At 39.6% G+C, this 26,291-nt stretch overlaps 1 protein-coding gene across 2 annotated transcripts in view; it reads left to right on the forward strand.

Annotated features, from left to right (window-relative positions):
* Positions 1 to 26,291, forward strand: part of LOC149315984 (dual serine/threonine and tyrosine protein kinase) — a 64,181-nt gene that overhangs the window by 22,812 nt on the left and 15,078 nt on the right. For both annotated transcript variants that reach the window (XM_089514537.1, XM_089514536.1), the window contains exons 3-11: positions 12,921 to 13,584; positions 15,069 to 15,304; positions 15,597 to 15,680; positions 16,043 to 16,219; positions 17,843 to 17,972; positions 19,563 to 19,719; positions 20,300 to 20,432; positions 24,759 to 24,872; positions 25,685 to 25,799. In XM_089514537.1, coding sequence (XP_089370663.1) covers positions 12,921 to 13,584; positions 15,069 to 15,304; positions 15,597 to 15,680; positions 16,043 to 16,219; positions 17,843 to 17,972; positions 19,563 to 19,719; positions 20,300 to 20,432; positions 24,759 to 24,872; positions 25,685 to 25,799 — 1,810 coding nt within the window. The remainder of the gene's footprint in view (positions 1 to 12,920; positions 13,585 to 15,068; positions 15,305 to 15,596; positions 15,681 to 16,042; positions 16,220 to 17,842; positions 17,973 to 19,562; positions 19,720 to 20,299; positions 20,433 to 24,758; positions 24,873 to 25,684; positions 25,800 to 26,291) is intronic.

Genomic DNA, 26,291 nt, shown 5'->3' on the forward strand with positions numbered 1-26,291 from the left:
AACTTGGATGAAAACAGCCACTCAATTTGTGAGGAGTGGTAAATTAAGACTGTTTTCTGTGTCAGAGTCAATGTGAAACCCTTCTTCCACAAATGAATTTTAAATGAGGGAAGCTAGCTTTTCACATTTAATATATGAAAATCTGTATATTTATTCATCAGAGAGAAATCTCATTGTTTCAGAACTAACAAAGTTTGAGTTTACAAGCTAGATTGGAAAACAAGGAAAGGCATGACACAGATATTTACTAATAAATAAAATTCAGTAATGTTAGGATTTTTTTTAAAAGTCAGTTTTAAGAGAAGTATTAAGATTCTTATACATGAACTGAGCCCATTACAGACCGCCCAAAAGGGGTGGTCTTGGGCCGCTGCCGGTTGCAGCGCGGAGGAGTCGCAGCAGCCAAACCGCGCGGCTCCTCCGCGCTGCAAAGAAAAAGGGTGAAAATCGCGCTCCTTCCGGCAACCCGGAAGAGACACCGCAAGTGCCAAAGCGCACACTCGCTGCGTCACTTCCGCTGCGTGATGTGCGGACGCAGAGCGTCCGTTACATCAAAATGGCGGCGGCCGTGTGGAACGGCCGCCACCATTTGTTACGGACTCTGTTCGTAACAGGGTAAGGGGCATCTAGAAGAGACGCCCCTTTTTCAAACTGGGACGTCCTGAGGACGTCCGAAATGGCGGTATGTAACCCGCCAATGTTTCCTTAAAAATCACAGACATTGTTAAGTTCTTTGTTTGGATTTGTGTGCCATGTAAAAAGTGATATACTCGCACATTTTTGTTGGCTTACAGCTTATGTTCATACTTCCTACAACTTGTTTAGGTTTTCTGGCACCAATTTTTTTCCTCTGAAGTTTAGGGATAACACTAGGTGTACAGTCAATGCTGCATTTAAGTATAAATTATAAAGTATACAATTAAGTATAAATGTTAAGAGTAAGAGTTGGAATGAATATTGTAATTCAAGACAAGGAACTTCTAAGCGGTGTATTACTGTTGAGCTGAAAATAAATTCTGTCTTCATATAGCTATAAAATAACAGTCTACTGTAATCACTAGGACATCATTGTACGGGAAGGATTGCAACAGTTAACAGTTGGAAGGAATGACATACAGGAATCCTGGAAATGTAGTTGATTATGGCATCAGAGCTATCTGACAGATAAGGCTAAATGTCTCACAAAACTACAGTTCCCATAATCCCCTAGCATTGAGCCAGGGCAGTTAAAGCAGTCTCAGACTGGATTATTTCTGCAGTTTGTTTTGGACTATAGTTTCTCACTTGCTTCCATGTGAAACAGAGCGTCAGAGAGAGTGTGGGTAACTATTTTGGGTCTTTTAAAGGTGTTAAAAATGGTAGGGTTCAATGTATTTTGTAAATCTTAAATGCAGCTCAAAACTGGTGGGTTGTTCGTACTCTTTCATTTATTTCTTGTTAAGTATTTCATGTTGTGTGAATTAAAATGAGTAATGACAGTTTATTGTACAGGACTCCAAATAAAAGCAGAAACATGTACAGCAGTATAAAAGCATTAAAATAGGGAATTACTTGGGCAAATACTTTTTTCCCATTTAGCTGGCATCCTGCATTGCTCAGTGTAGCATAGTGTAGCATAGTACCATAGCTCTGCATGTATGGCCAGCTCCAGTTCTGTGCTGAAGCTGGCCATTCACAGACCTCTAGACGTACTGTAGAGCCATTGCAGAAGAGCATCTGACTATGCCCTTTAGCTAGACCCAAAATTATATATCCTGTACTGAGATTTCAGGATAACCCTTGCAGACCCTAACATATCATGTAATCATGTGCGGGAACAAAGCCAAAAGCTTATCTGATCCCACCCACCCAGGCACAAAATGGCCACGGAGGAGCTGCAGCAGCTCTACACTAAGGAGAAAAGAATATGAACTTCCACATTGATTAAAAAGTGAAAAATATGCATAGGCACAAGATTCAAGTAATAAGTTTTGAAAAAAATTACAGTCAGCCCTTCTTATACACGGATTTTTTATACACGGTTTCAAGCATACACAGTTTGAAAATGTTCCAAAAAAGTATAAATTTACCTTGATTTTCCATTTTTTCTAAGGGACACCATTTTGCTATGTCATTATATTTAATGGGACTTGAACATACACGGATTTTGTTATACACGGGAGATCATGGATCCAAACACCAGCGTATAACAAGGGTCCACTGTATATCCATTTCACAAAGTTCATTTTTACATCCATCACATGGTTCTGTGCCATATATGACTGATGCAGCTCCAGCCAAGCTATATTTCTCTTCTGGCAAGCACTGGGAAGAAAGTTATACCAGTGCCAGTTGTTTATAGCAATTTTCAGAAACAGAAATTGAGGCATGGATCATTGAAAGCAAAAGACTATTAATCACACATAAGAAGGTTTAGGGATGGAATTTTTTTTTCAAAACCAGAAGTTGCCTTTGATTCTCAAAAGTGCAGCTTGTGGAGTTTGAAGAGGAAGCAAATGGAAATAGTCTAGCCCTTGCCCTAACCCAACAATATTTACTTAGTTCTTAGCTGTCCTTCATTAGATTACATCAGCCATTTGATTGTATCAGTAATTCCCTTTAACATGGCACCTGTGCAGGATTCATTGTAGGTCAATTTGCTCTGTGTACTAGCTTATATTTGTTATAGTTAGGTTAACTTTATGCCTAGAAGTAGGCTCTTGGTGACTGACGCACACACACCACAATATACAGAACTTTTAACATGTGGGTATTAAATTTAGCAAGCTAGATCCCAAATTGGCACATAGCCTTTATCAGGTGAATGGCCTCAGCCGCTTTGTTACACCAATAGAGCAAGAGATGACTAGAAAGCATGCACCTTCTGTCAGTGACTGACTGTACAAAAATAACTCTTAAAAGCCAAAATGCTGTGGATGGGTGGCTTGGAAAATTGCTGCTTCAAAACAGTCACTAGCTAGAATGTCAGCCCTAGCTTTATTTCTGTCCAAAATTAAATTGATCTCAAAGGGGTAGTACTAAACACCATTTCAGACATACAAATTTAATAGTAACTCTTATCTACTTATATTCTGGCTTGCCTCCCAGTAATATGCTCTGATTTACTGTAAAATGTCTTGTTCTTACCTGCGTTTATTTATTAAGTGTGTGCACATCATTTATTTATTTATTTATTTAATTTCTATCCTGCCTTTCTCCCCAAAAGGGACCCAAGGCAGCTCACATTATAAAACACAGTAAAACAACATGTTTAAAAACAATTAAAATAACCTAATTAAAAACACTAGAAGTTTAAAATTTAAAACATACAAAAGTTAAAAACACCCCTCCCCCATAAAACCAGGGTTGCATGATTTTAAAAAGCTTGCTTGAATAAAAATGTTTTTGCTTGCCAGCAAAAGGCCAGCAGGGAGGGGGCCAACCTAGCCTCCCGTGGAAGGGAGTTCCATAGGGTGGGAGCAGCCACTGAGAACATTCTCTCTCATGTCCTCACCAGGTGAGCCTGTGATGGCAGCGAGACTGAGAGAAAGCCTTCTCTTGAGGATTTTAGGGCTCTAGCTAGTTTGTACGGGAAGATATGGTTTCTTAAATAGTCTGGACCTAAACCATGTAGGGCTTTATAGGTCATGACCAGCACTTTGAATTGTGCTTGGAAACGAACTGGTAGCCAGTGAAGCTGTTTCAATACAGGAGTTACATGCTCCCTGTAACTGGCTCCAGTCAGCATTCTGGCCGTCACGTTTTGAACCTGCTGAAGTTTTCAAACAGTTTCCAAAGGCAGCCCCATGTACAGTGCATTGCAGTAGTCCAAACTGGATATAATTAAGGCATGTGTCACTGTAGCCAGATTTGATGCCTCAAGGAATGGGCGCAGCTAGCACAGTAGATTTAACTGCAAATGTACTCCTGGCCACTGCTGAAACCTGGGCACCTGGGCTCAGAGTGGAGTCCTCGAGCACACCCAAGCTGCAAGCCTGAGATTTCAGGGGGAGTGTAAACCCATCCAGCATAGGCAAAGCACCAATTCCCTGATCTGCCTTACAACTAACCAGGAGCACCTCTGTCTTTGGATTAAGCTTCAATTTGTTTCCCCTCATCCAGTCCACTACTGAAAGCAGACACTGGTTCAGCACGGAGACAGCTTCCTTGGAGTCAGATGAAAAGGATAGATGGAGTTGGGTGTCATCCACATACTGATGACACCACACTCCAAAACTCTGGATGACCTCTCCCAGAGGTGTCATGTGTATGTTAAATGACATGGGGGACAACACAGAACCCTGTGGGATCCCACAGGCCAGCAGCCAAAGAGTTAAACAGGAGTCCCCCAACACCACCTTCTGGGTCTGCCCTGGCAAAAAAGACCAGAACCACGGCATAGTGGTGCCCCCAAGTCCCATCCCAGAAAGGTGGCCCAGAAGGATATCATGATCAATGGTATCAAAAGCTGCTGAGATATCCAGCTGGACCAACAGCCCCCCCCCCCTCCAGTCCAGTTCCCTGCATAGGTCATCCACCAAGGCAACTAAAGCTGTCTCTCTGTGCCATAGCCAGGTCTGAAGCCAGATTGAAATGGATCTAGATAATCCATTTCATTCAGAAACTCCTGGAGCTGGGAGGCCTCCACTCACTCCAGAACCTTGCCCAAGAATAGAATATTAGAGACTGGCCAATCATTGTCCAGAATGGTGGGATCAAGGGAAGGAAGATCACCACAGCCTCCTTTAGACAGGATGGAAATCTGCCTTGCTGCACTGAAGCATTCACCACTCCCTTTACCCACTCGGCCAGTCCCCCTCTAGATGATTTCAGAAGACAGGAAGGTCAATGAACTCTCACTTCTCCAAGGATCCTTATCCACATCCTCAGGCTGCAAAACATGAAACTTATCCAATAATATGGGACAAGCAGGCATTAAGATCCACTGAACCTGTCTCATCTACAGCATCCAAGTCAGAGCGAATCCAAGTGATTTTGTCTGCAAAGTGTCTTGTGAATTCATTTACAGTGGATCCTTGTTATACGCTGGGGTTTGGTTCCAAGATCCCCCGTGTATAACAAAATCCATGTATGCTCAAGTCCCATTAAGTATAATGACATAGCAAAATGGTGTCCCTAATAAAAAATGGAACATCAAGGTAAATTTATACTTTTTTGGAACATTTTCAAACCGTGTATGCTTAAATCCGTGTATAAAAAATCCGTGTATAAGAAGGACCGACTGTACTGCATTTACTGCACCACCAGGGCTCATAATGGCAATCGTGTCCACCACCCTGGCCATTTCCCTAGTCCAGAAATCAGCCAGGACTTCAACAGGATCACCTATCGTATCATTACTAGATTTGAAAAGTTCATATCATTACTAGATATGAAAAGTTCCTTACAAAGTTCTCTGGGTTGCAGCTATTTCCACTTATCAGTCTTCTATTCAAGCAATTGAATTAAAGACAAGTTCAATTTCCTGTTTGGGCATACAGTATCCTAGATTCATAAGAAAGACTCTATTTTGTAATCGTACTGTTGTAACAGGATTTTTCGAAAATACATTTTCATCCTGGAGAGAAGTGACCAGTGGGGTCCCACAGGGCTCTGTCCTGGGCCCAGTGCTATTCAACATCTTTATGAATGACTTGGAGGACAAAATTGAGGGCACACTTATCAAATTTGCAGATGACACCAAATTAGGAGGAGTAGCTAATACTCCAGAGGACAGGATCAAGATTCAAAATGACCTGAATAGACTAGAAAACTGGGCCAAAGCTAACAAAATGAAATTCAACACGGAGAAATGTAAGGTACTGCACTTAGGGCGGAAAAATGAAATGCACAGATATAGGATGGGGGACACCTGGCTGAATGAAACTACGTGTGAAAGGGATCTAGGAGTCCCAAGATAGACCACAGGTTGAACATGAGTCAACAGTGCGATGCGGCAGCTAACAAGGCCAATGCAATTTTAGGCTGCATCAATAGAAGTTTAGTGTCTAGATCAAGGGAAGTAATAGTGCCACTCTATTCTGCCTTGGTCAGGCCCCACCTGGAATACTGTGTCCAGTTCTGGGCACCACAATTAAAGACATTGAGAAACTGGAGCTTGTCCAAAGGAGGGCAACTAAAATGGTGAAAGGTCTGGAAAGCATGCCCTATGAGGAATGGCTTAGGGAGCTGGGGATGTTTAGCCTGAAGAAGAGAAGGTTAAGAGGTGATATGATAGCCCTGTTTAAATATTTGAAGGGATGTCATATTGATGAGGGAGCAAGCTTGTTTTCTGCTGCTCCAGAGACTAGGACCTGGAGTAATGGATGCAAGCTGCAGGAAAAGAGATTCCACCTCAGCATTAGGAGGAACTTCCTGACAGTAAGGGCTGTTCGACAGTGGAACAAACTCCCTCGGAGTGTAGTGGAGTCTCCTTCCTTAGAGGTCTTTAAACAGAGGCTAGCTGGCCATCTGTTGGGGATGCTTTGATTGTGATTTCCTGCATGACAGGGAGTTGGACTGGATGGCCCTTGCGGTCTCTTCCAACTCCACGATTCTATGATTCTATGAATTAGACAGGCCTGTGCTTTGTGATTGTCTGCTTTTTCTTCGTTTTTTAAATACATCTCAGTGCCTCCTCTTGGTCTCTTATATCCCATAAATTAATTTTAAATGGTTCTCTTTAAAATATTTGGAGACTAAGCCCTGATCCAGCATGGAATCCTCGCAATGAGAAACAGTTGTCTGCCTGTGCAACTGGTATACATTTCAATTGCAATACTCAGTTCTGTTTGACTGGAGTGGAGATATGTATACAACCAGTCGTTATATTTAACTGACTTCCAGTATCTGCAATTATCCAGAGAATCCAGGGAAAATGTGTGATAAAACAGGTCTGGGCATGACAGCTCAAAAGTAAGACATTCTGTTAAGTGAGAATTACTCATCATAACTGAATATAGGATTCTAATCTAAAACCCAATACAAGTTACTGCATTCCTGATATCTTAGTTTCAAATTTTGTTGCTGATTTTTCCCTGACTACTTGTAAAGTCTTCCTTTTAATATGTAACGATTCAGGAGAGGTGTTTTGTAAGCTGTTAGGAAGCAGAAGTTCACATTTGTAAAGTCATTCTTCTAGTTATACTTGTCCATATTGCTAAGCATTATTTCCAAGTTTTTAAAAAGTGATGTTTAATAAAAATGCATTTACAGAATAATAAGGGGCACATCTCTGTGCAGTTTTCCTTGAGTAAGTACAGTGCTACCTCGGGTTACGAAATTAATTCGTTCCGCGGCGCCGTTCGTAACCCGATACATTTCGCAACCCGAAAAGGCTTTCCGTTAGCACTGGAAAGCCGCTAGCCACGCTTCGGATTTGAATTTCGCGCCGAAATGAATTTCGTAACCCGAAAAATCTTTCGTAACCCGGAACAGTTTTTTTCAATCTAACTTTTTCGTACCCCGGAAATTTCGTAACGCGATCAATTCGTATCCCGGGGTACCACTGTAGTCCCTTTTTATTTGCTTTAGGCCTAATTCTCTTGCTACTGTTACTGCAACAGCCAACAACAACATAAAAGTATAATTAAACTGTTTATAGGGGCATATACCTAAACATACTATGTACAACTATGATGTCATTAGTACAGTAATTTTGGAGCATTTATTATGTTATAAAAGACTGAAAAACGATGCAATAACAAAGATAGCAGATTTATCTGGAGAACTGCCGGTACAGTTTGTTTCTATGTTTCTGATGGAGTCGTTTATTTAGCACACTACTTGATAGTAGGAAAGAACGTTATTTAAAGAGAAATTTTCTTCCCTGTGACATCAATTTGCAGAACATTTTGGAGAATTTTGACAAACTGCAAAAATCTTAGTAACAGGAATGGGGCTCAGCAGCAGATGCCCCATTCCTGTCAGTTAACCTGGCAGGCTGTGTTACGGCTTCTGCTGTTCCCTTTTTTGTTGGAAAAATCACACATAAAAGGTAGCGTAAGAACTGAATGAAATAATAAATTGTTTGGTGATTTCCCCAGCAAAATTATTTTTAAACATATGTGAACATGCCGCAAATAGTTGTGTGTGTGTTTGTTTATTTATTTGATTTCTATGCTGCCTTTTTCCTAGAAAGCGACCCAAGGCTGCTCACAAATAAAAATTCTAACAAAGATATTACTGCAGAAGGAAGTGTTTTCAGGAAGTGCTTTCTCTTTAATACACTTTCAGATTTGTAAGTCTAAAGCAGTATAGGAATGTGCTTAACAGTGGAATGGATTCTCTCCCCCAGCGGTTGCCATAATTGTCCACTTTTACCAGGGACAAAATGTGGAACAAATTTGAGACCAAACTGTAGGACAACTGCAGGACAAAACTCAGCCCAAAATGTAGTACATTGAAGAAAAATGGTGGACCTTAAATGTCCTACATTTTGGGCTGAGTTTTGTCCTGCAGTTGTCCTACAGTTCGGTCTCAAATTTGTCCTACATTTTGTGCCTGGTAAAATTGCACAATTACGGCAACCCTCACTCCATGCAGAATTTAATTCCTGAATGAGGAAGACCTAATTATTTGAACTTGGAATGTCCTTTGATCCTGGACAGAGATACAGAAACCACTTTTAATTTCCAGGGTTCTTTTAAACAACAGTGAGTTCTCTCTGTCCTAGTATTAGCATCCGTAGCTCATGAGCAGCAAGGAAGCAGTGTGTGAGACCTGTAGATGGATGAATTTCCCCCTTTCAGTATAGTTCTGTGGATTTCCTCCACTCTGAATTCCACAGCTCCTAACTTCTGGTTTAACTAGGAACCAGTTTGAGAATTGAAGCATATTTGTAAAGTCAAAGGCTTTCACGGCCGACATCCTTAGTTTTTTGTGGGTTTTTAAATAAACTTTTCCAGAACATGGCCACTTGGCCTGAAAAACCCAGAAAAAACTATGAAACATATTTGGTTTGCCACAGCTTTTAATTATGTTATTTGGTATATTTCTGTTTTCTCTTCTGCATCACTGATGTCCATATGCATACTGACAAAACTTTTCAGAAGATCAGACCTGTGTGATTAGTAAAACATTGCCCTCTTCTCACGGTGAGGGGAGTCTACATGCATTTCTACCGAGTTCTCTTTTTCTCACAGTGATTTGACAAAGCAGACACAAGGACACTGGAAATTGTAGCAAATTACATATCCTTACTGTTCTGTACAAGATTTGGGAACTGGGGGTTCTTGAGGTACCACTTCTTTCAAAACAGAACCAGATAATTTGGAATTACAAAATCTTGTGGGAAGTTTGGATGGAGAGAATCTTTGAAGCATTAGATCTTTCCCCAATCTTGTTCCCCAGTCTTATTCTTAGAGAGTTGTGCTCTGAATGGCCCCTTACTCAAACAGGTGGCAACCTGTCTATAACAAAGAAAATAATTCAGATGGTAGGCAAAAGAGAAATAGCTTATTTGTTCAATTTTAGCAAAAAGCCTGCATGGATAATGAACAATTCAATTTTCCGACGAATACAGAAATGTAATGGGTGTGCAACTGATGTATTGAGAATTTCTGTCTTTTCATTGTGATCTGTTAGCATTTTACTATTCTTACTGAGAAGTGGCTCCATTGTTTCCTTGGTCATTCTCTTGTTTCATATATATCTGGGGGGAAATCTTTTTATTGGTCTCTGATTGCCTGGCTAGTCTCAGCTCATTCTGAACTGTAGCTTTCCTTGTCCTTTGTTGCAAGCTTGGGCTACACATCTGTACTCTTCCTGATCATTCATTCTTCCTTCTGTTCTTTATATGTGCTCTTTTTTTTATTTCAGCTTGAGTTTGCTGTGCAGCCACATTTTTCCTCACACAGAATCGTAGGATCATAGAGTTGGAAGAGACCACAAGGGCCATCCAGTCCAACCTCCTGCCATAGAATGAGATGTCTCCCATTTTTCTTCTTCTATGGGAATGATTATGATTGTGCTTTTCAACTCCTCCTTTCATGAACTTTCACTCTTACTGGTTGTCCTTTAGCACGTCTAGCTATTATGTCTAGTATTTTCCTGATTTTGATCAAATCAGCTTTCCTGAAATCCAAGGTCTGTGTTGGACTATACAGGGGTATTCTTCTTTAGCCTGTGCCACAATTCTGAATTCTACCATTATGTTGTCACGTGACTACTTTGCTTCCAGCAATTAACTCTTTCCTGTTGAGTTAGGATCAAGTCCAGTACTACCGATCCCCTTGTTCCTTCCTCTATCTTTTGAAAGAGGAAATTATCTGCAAGGCATGTCAAGAATTCATTGGAGGGCTTATTGTTAACAGAGCTAGTCTCCTAATAGATATTAGGGTAATTATACACATGCCCCTCCACAGTTACTAATACTTGCATTTTTGAGGTTTTTGAGATTTGATAATGAAAAGCACAATCCATTTAGTCAGCATTCTCATTTAGTAAGAATATGTATTGTGGTAAACGTGGTATATTTTCTGGAAATCCATGTACAAACTTGAATAGTTGCTCACAACTGTTCAGTGAAATGAAGAGAACTGCAAAAGCAAATTTCAAAATGAAGTTTCTAAAGTGGAGTGCTTTTTCTCAAAGGAAAATTGTTGTTCTGTCTGTCCTCTCTAAGGAGAAGCGGTTATTACAAGGGAACCACTGATAAAGGTCTATCTTGCAAGAATACCCAGCAGGACTGCTGTTGTCTAAGTCAGATTAGTTGTTCATATTGAGATTTATATATTTTTCCTTTTTCCCCTTTATGGCTCATGGAGACAGCATTGGCTTCCTCCTTTGTTTACTACCGACAGTGTGACTCATCTCTCATGGTGAATGTTGAGTTGCACATCCAATTTTGCTTTCAACTTGCACTCTTTGCCTGGCTACATCAATTTTTGTGTTCCTGTGCTTGGGAGTCCCATGACAGTCAGGCAAACTGTAATTAAATGTTAATTTGGCAAATTGTGGAAAGGGAGTTTGGGAGAACCTGGAGATGTATTGAACAATTTAAACTTTCTAGAATGTTTTTATTTATTGAATAATAAATGAGTATTTTTTTTCTAACTTTGGTCAGAGTAAATCTGTTAACTGTTGAAAGCTCTTGCTCAGGGGTAGGCAACCTGCGGCCTGCAGGCCGGATGCGGCCCGGCAAGGCCTTGGGACCGGCCCCAGCCCGGTCCTGCTGCTGATTGCCGCCAGAGCCTTTGGCCTCTCGCGTGAGGGCATGGGGCCTTTGGCCTATCAGGAGGAGGTGGGCAAGGGGGGGCAAGCGGCAGGCAAGGGGGGCAATTGTCTATAGAAGGCTCAGAAACATGCATTTATATTAACATTTTTTTTAAAATCAGCAAATTTTTTCGCGTGCCCTCCTTTTTTTTTTTTTTTTTTTTAAAAGTGTCCTCCATTTGAAAATTTTGTCCTACATTTGTTCCGGTTTATTTATTTATTTTATTTTTTTAAAAAATTATTTAATTATTTATTTTTTTGCTTCGGCCCACTAGTTGTCTGAGGGACAGCAACCCGGCCCCCAGCTCAAAAATGTTGCCTACCCCTGCTCTTGCTCATACCTTTGTCTTCAGCTTACATGTTTTCTAGGGGAATTCCAGAGTTTGCTTTGAGTGAGATTGAAAGAAATAATGCTCTATAAATATTGGGTCCTTTAGAAAAACAAAACAAACTTGCTTTTGAAATGGCTGTTGATTTTCTAATGCTGTTACCAGGTTGGTTGGTTTTTTACCAACTCAGTTTTCATAAGCCAACCTGAGCAGTCATGATGCTATCAGAGCCAGAAATTCCCTCAGATAGAACATTCAGGCATGAAGGTGTCAGTTCTGTAAACATGTGGCAAGAACTGTTAATAGAAACTGTAATTCTTAATGTAGTGTTTATTAGTTTATGATTACTTGGCGCTCTCCTGAAGTTCTCAAAGCGTGAGAAGTTTTTTTGACTAGGTATTGTAACTTAATACAGAAAAATACCCAGCATGATCCTGCTTTCTGCTGGACAGCATACTGGAAATGTTGAATGTGACTAGGAATGTGTATAATGAATTGTTGTGCCTGTTGTAAACTATCTATGGAAAGTTAAAGCAAAGGGAGGGGAGTTCAGAAGCTGGTGCGACAATTCTACTATTCATATACTTCTAAAACTGTATCAAAGAAGAGGAAAGCAATTAACAGAATGTCAACTGTAATATGTTTAATCAATGTGGATTTCAAACGTTGCAATCTGGGCCAGTAATAAATGCAGAGAACAGTGAATGCACTCAAGGAGTTCTGAAGACTAATTCTAATTGTACACCTATAGCTGGATTTACCCCTTCTGAAAGCAGATATACACTTAGGCAGATTGTTGTACACACAGGAGTTTCTTTCTATATAAAAAAGTAAAAGTTGGGGAGAAGGATTAATTAATTTTCTCTATGACATTATAACTTCTTTTTCCTTTTGCTTTCACTTCTCCTGTCTAGTAATGGTGATGTGGAGGATCTGAAATTACACCTCACTGAAAACCTGGGCTAATTTCTATTAGACATCTAGAGACTAACACTGCACGGTTGCCTTGTTGGTTAGTCTACTAGAGTAAGAAGCCATTCCACCTGTCTTGTAGTCTATAAGGAGGTCTCTTCCTTGTTGCTGATTTCCTATTTGCTTTATGCACCTTGGAGTGTGAAGTTAAAATCTGGCAGGAGAAAATAATTAGGAACATGGGTTTGTACATATATGTACTTTCCCATCTTTCCCTCTTACTTGGACAGGCATTTCTGAGAAATACCCTTCCTCAGGAATCATATTGCCCTAAAAGGAGGGTTGTTCTTTGTTTTGCATTGTCCTTAAAAGGAAGAAGGATACTTTTCTTATAGTGGATGAGGATAAGGTGGCAGATGCTGCTGGAAATCTCAAATCAATCACTATAGCTGTAATTTTAAAATTCTGATGTTTTGCTTTTTTCAGGAAGTGGATATTGTAGTAGCTCCATGTCGGGAATTCCAGTCTGCAGAAGTCACTTTGGGAGAATATATTAATAGTGTCCTTCCAGTCATCACTTTTGCTATCAGTGAAGCAGAACTGTCAGCACTGGATATGAATGAACTGCGTGGGATTAAAGAGAAATTTGCTCTGCCTGTCTTCTTTTTCAAAGTGCCAGATTTGGGGGTTGAACTGATATCCCCTCAAAATGCAGAGAATGAAAAGTCATCCCTTTATCGGCAGCTCCTGGATTTAGACTACCTTAGTACCAACCATTGCAGCTGTGGAGCTCCCACCTCTGATGCCAAAGCCCAGAGCATGCTTGTGGAACAATCGGACAAGATCCGTCTCCTTAGCACTTTCTCCAAACAGGTGCTGCAGAAGCACTTAGTGGATGCAGCCACCATCTTGAACATAGTACATTGTCGTTGCCTGGACATCTTCATCAACCAAGCCTTTGACATGCAGCGAGACCTGCAAATCACTCCGAAGCGTCTAGAGTACACACGGAAAAAAGAGAATGAGTTGTATGAATCTTTGATGAGTATAGCCAACCGCAAACAAGAGGAAATGAAGGACATGATAATAGAAACACTCAATAACATGAAAGAAGAGCTACTGGAAGATGCTGCTAATATGGAATTCAAAGGTAATTTCCATAGAAGAGATTGATAAGCATTTGACTTTACTCTTGTGCCTTGACAAACCACTTGGAAAGGAAACTTGGCTTTATAACATGGGCTGGCAAAATTTTCACCTCATTTATGATGGTTCCTACAGTGTTCCAGATGTATTATCATCCATCCACGTGGTTTGTCTTGAGAGCACACCAAGTGCCTGTGATGCCCTATTTCATACAAGGTGTTTTGCTTGCAAGTCAAATGAGAATGCTGTGATGAATGATCTACAGTTGGAAGCTTCATATGTATCTGGACCAGATTGTACAACCTTGAGTATATAAGAATGGAACGAAGTGCAGCTTGTTTAACAAGGCATCTTTTGTTGTTATAACATGCAAGAGATTTGACAGATGTTTACTGAGCCAAATGTAAATTCCTCTCTGCTTCTTAATAGCATTGCTGTTTGCATGTAGTTAAGGTTCTTGTGGGAACAACAGTGATTTGCATGTCCTGATTTCAGATGGCTTGTTTGGAATTCCATTTTTCAGCTCTTGAATTGAAAATACAGTATATTCTCTGGCTTCATTTCTTTCATGAAAAATTCAAAGATGAGGTCTGTCTTCTGTATTTGGGAGTTTTTAAAAATAAGGTAGCTATAGAGACTTTGACAGAGAACTATGTGTTTTGCAAACGTGAGGCAAGTATTAGTTTTCTGCACAAGCGAATTGGAAAAATCGATGTTAATTGGTAAGCAAACTAGCAGCATGATTCTAAATATATTTAGGACCTATTTCAGCAATTTATCACCAGTTTCAGTCTTTCCATAGTTTTTTGTTTTGCTTTGGAAAACTGAATAATATTTAAGGGATGAATTAACCTCACCTGACTTTTAAAATTAATTTGCTCGGTGCTGTGCTTTTTTCCACACTAGTCTACTTTCAATTGCTATATGCATATAATTCAACTCTGAACAATCTCTTATGGAGTGAAATTCTTTACCAGATTTCCCCTCATATTCTCTAAACTGTGTTAGCATAGAATGGTTTGATATGTTGAGGTGAAGTTTTAAAATTTTTATCCAAACAATCAAGATTAGCTTATCTTGAAAGCTGTAAACAGTCCTTGGATATAGTCTTATTTTTGGGTGTGTTCCATCTGTTTAGACACTTTTAACAATTCAATTCTGTACAACTCTGTTTAGAAATAACTCTCATTCAGTTCAGTGAGAGATTACTTCCAAGTTAATTAGTTTAAGATTGCATCCTAAAGCACACTGGATAATATGGGAGAAAGGTCAGTGAATTGTTAAGTGTCCCATTGACATAAAGCAGCATATCATGGACCTCTAGGGTGGGAAAATGTTTCAGATAAAAGTCACTATTATTAGAAACCTTCCATTGTATCAAAATCACTAAATTTAGTATTCCGCTTGTACTGGTGGCTGCTTATTCTGGGGTTACTGTATGTTCTGCCTTCCATTATGATTCTTTCTCTTTCCCTTCCCCACCTCTAGACATCATAATTCCAGAGAATGGAGAGCTTATTAGTTCCAGAGATATTAAATGTTGTATTAAGCAAATCCAGGAACTGATAATTTCACGGTTGAACCAAGCAGTTGCCAACAAACTGATAAGTTCTGTGGACTACCTCCGTGAGAGCTTTGTAGGGACTCTGGAAAGATGTCTTAAAAGTTTGGAGAAATCACAGCAAGATGTTTCAGTGCATATTACAAGCAACTATTTAAAACAGGTAAAATAACATAAACAGTGAGCAAATTTTACATTTCTATTTCTGGAATGCCAGCTATAGGCTGTATGAACTAAAATAATGAAATGCATTTTGGGATGATTTTAATTACTTGTTGTTATTTTGGCTGACACAGACTTCATAGCTTTATGACATACTTTCATTATGTCAGAGTTCATTGCAGTTCTGTTCTAGATTACAAATAATGAATCTAAGGCATTCAGCTTTCTTTTTTAATTCATGGAAGTGGCATTTAATTTACTTGGTGTATCATTAACATATTTCCTGGTTACAGATACTGAATGCAGCCTATCATGTTGAAGTCACTTTTCACTCTGGTTCAACAGTATCGCGAATGCTGTGGGAACAAATCAAGCAGGTATTTCATGTTTTGATAGTAAAAGCTCATTCAGAGAAATCTTAATGATATGTTATTTAGTTGACCTGTCACTTTCCATTCATTCAGATTTTCATACACTGGCCTAATTTGTAGAATGACATTCCTCAATGTCCATAGGCGTTGCACAATGAAATAAAAACTATTTAGCAAAAATAAGACTGTGTTAAAATATGGCAAGTACTCTGGAAACAAAAATAGTTTGTATTATCATAGTTTTGCTCCTAGTCATCCTAATTTCTTTGCATCTGACCAATACTATAAATTCAGTGCAGATGAATATGACAGTAGGTTATCTAATACTGGAATTTTGACAATGAAACAGTGGCCTTCTGCTTCCTTAGATAATACAGCGGATTACTTGGGTAAGCCCACCAGCTATTACCACAGAGTGGAAAAAGAAAATGGCTCAAGATGCCATTGAGAGTCTTAGTGCATCCAGGCTGGCCAAGAGCATCTGCAGCCAATTCCGGACAAGACTAAACAGTTCTCATGAAGCTTTTGCAGCCTCCTTGAGACAGGTCAGTTTGGATATTAAGGTAATGTCAAGAATAAGGATCAGCCAACTCAAGCAATGTTTCAAATAAAAGGAAAGACAAAGTTTGCCTCTCTCCACTGTCTTCTACCCAGAAGACCACCTGGACACCTTTGGGTCGCTCCTGATCCTTTTAGTGTTGACAGAAATGGCTGTAATAGCCTAGCAGATGAGTCAACAGTGCGATGTGGCAGCTAACAAGGCCAATGCGTTTTTAGGCTGCATCAATAGAAGTATAGTGTCTAGATCAAGGGAAGTAATAGTGCCATTCTATTCTGCTCTGGTCAGGCCCCACCTGGAATATTGCATCCATTTCTGGGCACCACAATTTTAAAAGAGTGTTGAAAAACTGGAATGTGTCCAAAGGAGGGCGACTAAAATGGTGAAAGGTCTGGAAACCATGCCCTATGAGGAACGACTTAGCGAGCTGGGGATGTTTAGCCTGGAGAAGAGAAGGTTAAGAGGTGATATGATAGCCCTGTCTAAATACATGAAGGGATGTCATACTGAGGAGGGAGCTGACTTGTTTTCTGCTGCTCCAGAGACTAGGACCCGGAGCAATGGATGCAAGCTACAGGAAAAGAGATTCCACCTCAACATTAGGAAGAACTTCCTGACAGTAAGGGCTGTCCGACAGTGGAACACACTCCCTCAGAGTGTAGGGGAACCTCCCTCCTTAGAGGTCTTTAAGCAGAGGCTGGATGGCCATCTGTCGGGGATGCTTTGACTGAGAGTTCCTGCATGCCAGGGGGTTGGACTGGATGGCCCTTGTGGTCTCTTCCAACTCTATGATTCCAAAGGACCATAAAGTTGTTGTTGTTGCTATTTGTTCTAAGCCTTTAATAACAAGATACATACCATATATACTCGACTATAAGTCGACCTCATGTATGAGTCGAGGACAGGTTTTGGGGTAAAAATTAGGGATTTTTATATGACCCATGGATAAGTTGAGGGTAAAATTTAGGGGCATATAACAAAGGATGTAAAGGATGATGCAAAGGAAAACAAGGTCAAAGAACATACAAAATTCCAGCAGCTGATACTAAAGGCTGTATGGATGAGATAAACAGAGGGAGGTCAGTGCTTCCAGGGCATATTATGGCCTTTCCTTTCACCAGGATATGGTTTCTTTTTAAAATAAGTATCAAAATATAGCACTTATATTGACCCAAGGATAAGTCGACACAAGTTTTTGGGGTCAATTTTTTGACTAAAATTTCTAGACTTATACATGCGTATATACAGTAGAACCCATTCTTCAATTCCAAAAAGCTGCAGGGAATAAACAGAGTGTTTTATTTGTAGTTTTCTGTGCTACCTTGTTCAGTTTAAAGGGCTTGGTGAGCCTGCTACAGTGTTCTAAAGCCTGGGGTGGCAGGGATGGGGAATACAAATTAGGAAGAGGTTCTGTATGCTCTCCCACAGGTAATTTCTGCTAATTTCTGGTACTTGTATAACCACACCTTGTGTAACAAGCTACAGTCCTAAACAGGAATGCTATAATTTAGCAAGGAAGAAATTGAGAAGCAGATTGCAGAAAAGACATGTAGGATACAGCTTGCAGGATGGCAAAGCCATGCTTACGTTTAGCCTTATGTCTCTTTAGCTGGAGGCTGGCCACTCAGGCCGGCTGGAGAAGACAGAAGATCTTTGGTTAAAAGTGCGAAAGGACCATGCCCCTCGGCTTGCCCGCCTCTCTTTGGAAAGCAGATCCCTGCAGGATGTTTTGTTACATGGTAAGTTTTGCTTCCTTAATTTTTCTCATTTATTGATTTGCTCATCTTTGCATAATTCTCCAAATCTGGAAGATCATAGGCAGGTACTAGATTTTGATTGCATTGTATGGTTTACAGTAATGCTGCATGGCACTGCTCTGAGACTAAGGCCCCAGACATATCTGACATTATCTGTGTACCGTGTGAAACTGTATTTAAAATACATAGCAGTCCAGAACTGTGACTGTGGTGTGAGAAGGAAGGGGGCTAACCCTGTACCTGCACATGAGTTCAGATCTGATCTGTATTATTCTTTTCCTGTGCAGCTCCAACTTGCAATGGTTGCTATTTTCATAAGGAAGGGAGCTCCCACTTATTGTCAATTGGAGATTCCATTTTAAAGAGTATAGCAGCCATAGGGGTAAGGGAGGGCCTTCCAGAACACAGCCATAGGGTAAACTCTGACCTCCTTCCATTCCATGGCCTCAGTGTGGATTGTGATCAGATTTGGCTACTTTTGTGAGTTTTTTAAATATTCACAATAATTTCATGATGGTTTTTGTTTTGTTTTGTTTGCAACTGGTGATTTCCTCAGTGCCATTTAATATGCTAAATGGGTACAGGTCTTCCTTCTGTGTTTCTGTAGATGCCAAAGAAAGCTAAACAAATGTTTATTATCTAGTTTGTCTGAAAAAGGAAGTTAGTTTGAGTCTTAACTACCATTTTAAACATGTCGCATGTTTATGTATGAAATTGATTCTAAATGGTAGTTGGTGAAGTACAAAATTCCTTCATAGAATTGTTGAATCATAGAGTTGGAAGAGACCACAAGGGCCATCCAGTCCCACCCCCTGCCATGCAGGAAATCTCAATCAAAGCATCCCCAATTAATAGTATGATGGATTAATCCCATAATACAAATTAAGCAGGGGAACAAGTACTGTAGTTGTGATGAGCAGTTCACACAGTTCACTTTTGATCCAGAGTTTCTGTGAGTAGAGTTCTGCCCACGGGGCCCTCCTGCTTGAAGGAGTTGGAGGACTGAGAAATTGATTCTTCCTTCATCTTGCAATCCTTTGTTTATCCTGAATATATGCGCTCCAGGCTACAGGACATTTGATCAGTGTGGCAGATATTGCCTTTCTCCTCATCCCCTATAAGGAGAAAGGGGATTGCTACCCCTTCTGCAAACTGGAGTTCAAAATGCAGGTGTCGAAGGCCACACTAATGAAAATGATGTAGAACTACAACTGAAGCTTTATTTCTAGATTGATATTCTTTTTACAATGTTTCAAGACAGTTAATAAATATAATACAACAGCCAAAACAAAAATGCATTAATACCAAACAAACAAACAAACCCAAAGCAGGATTAATTAAAATTGCAAAATGCAAAGCAAATATCCTTTTAAAATTATGTTTTGTTAGGATTGTACCTCAATACTGCTTGCTCAGAGTATATTTCTTCTCATTCTGTGAGTGTTGATACGCTCCTCAAAAGGGAAATTCTATACTGTTGTTGATAAGAATTAATGAAACCCAGATAATGTAAACTGCAGGTGAGGAGCATGAAGAATGCATTGTCTGACAAAGTAGCTGTTTATGTTTCAGGTAAACCAAAGTTAGGCCGTGAGCTGGGCCGAGGGCAGTATGGAGTGGTGTACTTGTGTAATGCATGGGGAGGGCACTTCCCATGTGCACTGAAATCTGTTGTTCCACCAGATGAGAAGCACTGGAATGACCTTGCGCTTGAGTTTCATTATATGAGGTATGAAACTACAGTAATGAGTAAGGATACTGTAGATATGTATAGACTTTGTAATAAAGAGTAACTGTAGTTTGAGGTTTGAAACTAAATTCCTTTTATAGATATGCTGAGAGCTAATTAGAACTACTAGTGCAATCCTTAATATGATTGGGATATTTGTAAAACAAAGCAATGCTGTTAAATTCCTAATTTCTGTTTAAGGAATAAATGGCTGATACTTATTAAAGCCTAGTGCTGGTTGGTTTTGTTCAGAAGACTGGCCAGCCTCTAGCCTGATAGATCATTTTTCCAGCAAAAGATGGCAAAATCTTTTGTTAATTAAAGCATTATTACATCTTGAAATTGCACTTGATAATCAGCTGGACTTTTATATTGATAGTGTTAATATTGTAGATATTTGTAGACATTGCTAGAACTGGAGGCAATAGAAAAATTATATTGGAACACTTGGATTAAAAGCAAATTTCATATAATATTTCTTATTTGATTACTACTGCTTTTTCCTAAGAAGTGAAGTATGTGGAATTTCCACCTGTTTAGTTATCCATTATCCTTGGTAATTATTTTGTGACTTTTTTAGGTCTTTGCCAAAACATGAACGGTTGGTAGATCTTCATGGTTCAGTGATAGATTATGGGTATGGAGGAGGTTCCAGCATCGCTGTTCTATTGATAATGGAACAACTGCACAGAGATCTCTATACAGGATTAAAGGTACAGAATGGCTTTAAATTGGGATTTTACAGAATACTGTGTCAGGGGCTTTCTGATCTCCATGAAATCATTTCTAGTGACTGTGTTTCTCACAAAATGTTTTATTTGGAGCAATAATCTCACCAGTGGCACTATCTTTCTGTGGTGGTGAGATTGCGTCCTCCTGTGAAGGAAGAGGCTATGTGATAGCAGCAGTGTTGTTGGTAGGATCTCCCATGTCAGACAGGCATTTGCTGAGGAGCCAGACTAAATGTGCCAAACAGCTATTGGGCAGCAGCAGTAGTGGAGAATGATGCTGCTGGAGGATCTCTTACTGGCAGTGGCATCATGGGTAATGGTTATTAGTACTGTGCAGGGGGTAGGCACAGTAAACCTCCTTTTGAAGATCTTTCACCATGGAACTGCTATGACAAGACAGATCCAAAATGAAACAAGAGATAGAAGATGAGGCTCCTAGGTTGGATGGCACTCAAGAAGCTACTGGGGTAGATCAGAAGATAGCTATGAGTATTGATATGGCTGGACTCAAGCTGAAAGGACATTTAGCTGTTGGCATAGTCAGAGGTGAAAGGAAAATCCGAAACAACACAACACATGCTAGGGGAACATCAAAAGTGAGAAGCAGGAATCGGGAAGCCAGACATAGTAAAACAAGAAATGTATAAACACTTAATGTATAAACATTGCACTACTTGGGATGACTGAGCTAACGTGGACAACAATGGGGCATTTTGAATCAGATAATTACAGTGTTTTACTGAGGAAATGAACATCTAAGAAGAAATGGGGTGGCATTATAGTGAGGGATGTAGCAAAAACACTTAAAAGGATATAATGCAAAGTCCAACTGAATCATGTCAATAGGACTTCAGGGAAAAGCCATCAATATAACCTTAATCCAAGTTTATCATCCACCTACAGAGGCAGGAGAAGAAATGGAAAGATTCTTTGCTGGAGTCCTGGAGGAAATTAATCACATACCAAAACAGGACTGCTTGTTAATCATAGGCATTTAGAATGCAAAAATAAGAAACAGAACAGAATCAAAGATTGTAGGAAAATTTGGCCTAGAATCAAGAAGTGAATCAGGAGACAAACTGATTGAATTTTGTGTGGCCAATAGTTTCTTCATCACAAACATGTTCTTCAAGCAACCCAAGAAGAGACTGTATACATCACCTACTTGCCAATATAGAAACCAAATGGACTATATACCATCCTCCCTCCATTCTTGCAGTCTTCAGACCCACCCTCGCTTATGTGCAAGGGACAAACGAAGAGAGAATGAATATGGTGCATGCTCGTGGCACATGCCCCAGCACACCCGTGCCTGTATTCAAACCAGTGGGGCTTGAATATAGGTGAAACTCCATTTTCGTGAGGGGTCCCTGCAAAAAAGGAGGGGCAACTGTAATTGGAAGAAACAAGACTAGGAGCAGATTGTGAAGCAGACCTTGAACTATTGTCAAAAAATAGAGTAAAGCTAAAAAAGAACCAACCAACCAGCATGCCAAAATACAACCTAAAGAACTGTAGAAATTAACGACATTGTGAAAAATAGATCTACAATATTGCCTAGTTGACTGGGAGCTAGAAGAACTTTGGACTGAAGCCAAGGATATTGTCAGGGAGGAAAGCAAAAAGACAGTTATCTCGAGCCAAAAAGAAAGGGATGGCAGGTAAAACTCTTCAAGCAATTAAGGACAGATGAGAAGTAAAATTAAAAAGTCACAGAAATAGAATCAGAACCCTGAATGCAACTGTTCAGTGATTTGTGTGTTGGGACACAGGAAACTGCTATAATAATCAATGTGGAGAAATAAGTGACAACGAAAAAGGAAGAACAAAAGATCCTTTCCACAAGATCTGAGGAATCAAGGGGAAATTTAAACCTAGAGTGGGGATGCTTTGCTACTAACAGGGGAGCACATTACATGGCCAAGTAGAAATAAAAAGATAATAGAAACAATAAACAGAAGAACTATGTAAAAGAGATGAAAGGGTGACAGTTTCATTTGAGCAAGAACCATATGAAGGTGAACCTCCAATATTAGAAAGTGAAGTGGAAGCTGCACTTAGAGCACTTGGGAGAAATAAATTACCAGGATCGGATGTCTGGGTTTAGGAAAGGAAGAGACACTAGAGATCATATTGCAAACATACATTGGATAATGGAATGCACCAAAGAATTTCAAAAGAAAATCAATCTGTGCTTTATAGATTATAGCAAAGCCTTTGATTGTATAGATCATGAAAAACTATTGATTGCTCTTAAAGAAATGGGTGTGCCATAACATTTGATCATCCTGATGCGTGACTTGTATTCAGGACAAGAGGCTGCTGTTAGGACAGAGATGGAGGAACAGAATGTTTCCACTTGGCAAGGGGATCAGGCCAGGCTGCAATTCATCATTCTAGCTGTTTAACATGTATGCTGAAAATACTGTATCATGTGTAAAGCAGGATTGGACTTCAAGGAAAGGGCATGATAATTGGAAAAAGACACATCAGATAATTAAGATATGAAGATGACACCATACTAGCAGAACATAACAAAGACTTGGAACAATTACTGAAGAAAGTCAAGGAAGAAAGTGCAAAGGGAGGTTTACAGCAGAACATTAAGAAAACAAAAATAATGGACACAGATTATTTTCATAACTTTAAAATAATGAAGATATTGAAATAGTTCAAGGTTTTCTATACCTTGGCTCAGTGATTAATCAGAATGGAGACTGCAATCAAATAATCAGAAGACTAGGACTTGGAAGGACAGTATGAAAGAACTAAGAAAGATCCTGAAGTGTAACAATATATGATTGAATACTAAAGCTGGGATTGTCCATGCTTTTGTATTTCCTATTTCTATGTAGGGTAGTGAAAGCTGGAAAGTAAAGAAAACTGTGAAGGGAAAAAAGCAACAGAATCAACTCATTTGAAACGTGGTGCTGGAGAATATTTCTACAGATATCATGGATTGCTAAAAAGACAAAGAAATGGGTCCTAGAGCAAATCAAGCCTGAACTCTCTTTAGAAGCCAAGATGAATAAACTGAGGCTATCCTACTTTGGACACAACATGAGAAGACGTGACTCCCTAAAAAAGATGATAATGCTTGGTAAGGTAGAAGGCAGTATGAAAAGAGGAAGACCACATTCCACATGATATACTCAGTCAAGGAAGCACAGCCCCAAGTCTGCAAGACCTAAACAGGGCTGCTGATGATAGGGTGACTTGAAGGTATTTCATTCATGAGGTTGCCATAAGTCAATGCCAACTTGACAGTAGTTAACAACAACAATGTACAGTGGGCCCTTGGTATCTCCTGGGGTTTGGTTCTAGGACCCACTGTGATACCAAAATCTGTGGATGCTCAAGTGGCATTGTAAAATGGTGTACCTTATATAAAATTGCAAAATCAAGGTTTGCTTTTTGGAATTTATACTTTTTTGGAATATTTTCAAGCAATGGATACTTGTATCGGTGGATAAAGAATTTCTGGATATGGAGGCCCAATTGTACATCCCTTGAGTTACTCTTCAGGGCTCTGTCATTCAGAATTAGGAGCCTTGTGAGATTGTTGCAGGCTCCTTTTGGGGTGTGAGGGGGACAGGTCTTTGTTTGTCTCCCACCTCCTGAAACCTTTTCCTACTGCGCCAATTACGTTTAGGGGTTTGGCCATCACTGTTGCTATAGATTAGAGGTTGGGAAGGCCTTAGTTAGAAAGAGAAATGTCACCATTCCTTCCTCCTTAAAGCCTTCTGTGTAATGTGGGGATGCAGGTATTTAGTCTCACACTGGATATCCTGAGACCCTAATCTCCTGTACAGTAAGCAATTGGGGATCAAGGAGACCAGTCCCTTTAATTCCCCCCCCCCCCCCAATATTCCATGTCTCTGGAAAGTCACTGAGCCATGGGTTCCCCCTCCCCTTTAAATCTACAACCTGTTATCCTTCTGTATGTTTCCTGAACATATAGAAACTGTAGGGCTGCATAAATAAGGTCATACAGTTCTTTCAGATCTTTACAGCTGTCAGTTAGTGCTGATGTGTGAAAACAAATGTGTGAAATCAACAAATTAATTCCATTCCACTTTCATTCCCACAACTGTTTAAATTTGCTTTGAATCTTAAGTCCTCAATATCACTCTTACTGCATCTGAAGAAGTAGTTTTATACATATGAAAGCTCATGCCAAAATAAAAGTATTTTGCTGCATTCCTTCCCTCTCTCCTTTCTTTTTATGCTGCATGAGACTAACACAGCTCGTTCTTTGAAAAATCCCATGAAAGGATCAGTATTTTTTCCCCTCTCTTTTCCCCTCAGGTTGGATTGACACTGGAGACAAGATTGCAGATTGCTTTGGATGTGGTTGAAGGAATTCGGTTTCTTCATAGCCAAGGGCTTGTTCACAGAGACATCAAACTTAAAAATGTATTGGTAAGAGATAGTTTTTGCTTCTAGTTTTGTACTCCTTGCTGAAATTGAATGAGAGAGACATCAATAGACAAAATAATGGCTTTTTTCAGACTGTTTCCCAATAATATATCTTTGCTTTTAAGTTAAAATGAAAAGCAGAGTTTTGTTGTTGAAAGAAAGACATGAGCAATATGATCTCTATCCACCTGAAACACAAAATCTATGTTTTCCCTTTTATTGAAAACCAAAGAACAAGTGAGAAAAAAGTGAGTAGAGAGCTTCGGATTCAAATGAAACCGGAAAATGCCTGGTTTCCATATATTAGACCAGATCTCTTATAAAGTAAACAATATCATGCTCAGTTTAAGCAGTATCTGCAATTATATTTCCTAATCTCAAGGGAAAAATCCTAACCTGAGCCACCCTTGAAAGGAATTTAATAGAAGTTTAAAATGGGCTTCAGAGCATAGAGATGTCTGTCTCATAACAGAGTTCTAGCACATCCACTGAAATTAATCATGGTTCATCCATGATTCTTCAGGAAAGCATTTAAAATTTCATGAATGACACATTTTCCATGCCATTAGTCAAGATACCAAAAAGTGGAATCTTCAAGATAGCATCTGGAAATCCACAGTCACACAGAGGATAATCGGTAGGGATTGGCTGTTGGTTTTGTCCAATGTAGTAACTTCCAGGAGTTGCTAAATTTAGCAGCTTTCAGGTTTTCATGAAGTATGATGAATTTTAGCTTGGTTTGATACATATATGGCATCATCTTAGGCTGTTAGTAAATCCTGGGGATTACATTTGATGTTTTGTATTTTGTCCAGCTTGATAAAAACAATAGAGCTAAAATTACAGACCTGGGATTCTGCAAACCTGAAGCAATGATGTCTGGCAGTATTGTTGGGACCCCTATTCATATGGCTCCTGAACTTTTCACAGGTAAGCTTCTCATGTATTTCCTATTGATGGGTAGCCATGGAGAACTGCAGTCAAACCTCTTAAAATGACAAATCTGCAATGTATTTTCTTTTTAAAAATGTGTTGCCATACCAGGAAGCAAGGTGGATGCATTCCTACAGTACCTCCCCAAGCATTAGGGAGAAGTATTCGTATATGGAGGTAAAGCCCACTAAACACAGTGGGACTTCACTTCTCAGTAGGTGCATTTTGGATTATGGTCCAAAACACACTGCAGAAATAATCCAGTTTGAGACTGCTTTAATTGCCCTGGCTCAGTGCTAGAGAATTCTAGGAACTGTAGTTTTGTGAGACATTTAGCTTTCTCTGTCAGAGAGCTCTGGTGCCCCAATAAATAACAAATCCCAGAATGCCCTAGCATTGAGCCAGGGCAGTAAAAGTGCTTTCAAACTTTAGTATAATTCTTGATTAGCATAATACTATGATATGCAATAAAGTATCTTATTGGAAACC

Source organism: Sceloporus occidentalis, unplaced genomic scaffold, assembly GCF_023333645.1.
Source record: "Sceloporus occidentalis isolate IW3139 unplaced genomic scaffold, rSceOcc1.0.p SCAF_3, whole genome shotgun sequence".
Classification (NCBI taxonomy): domain Eukaryota; kingdom Metazoa; phylum Chordata; class Lepidosauria; order Squamata; family Phrynosomatidae; genus Sceloporus; species Sceloporus occidentalis.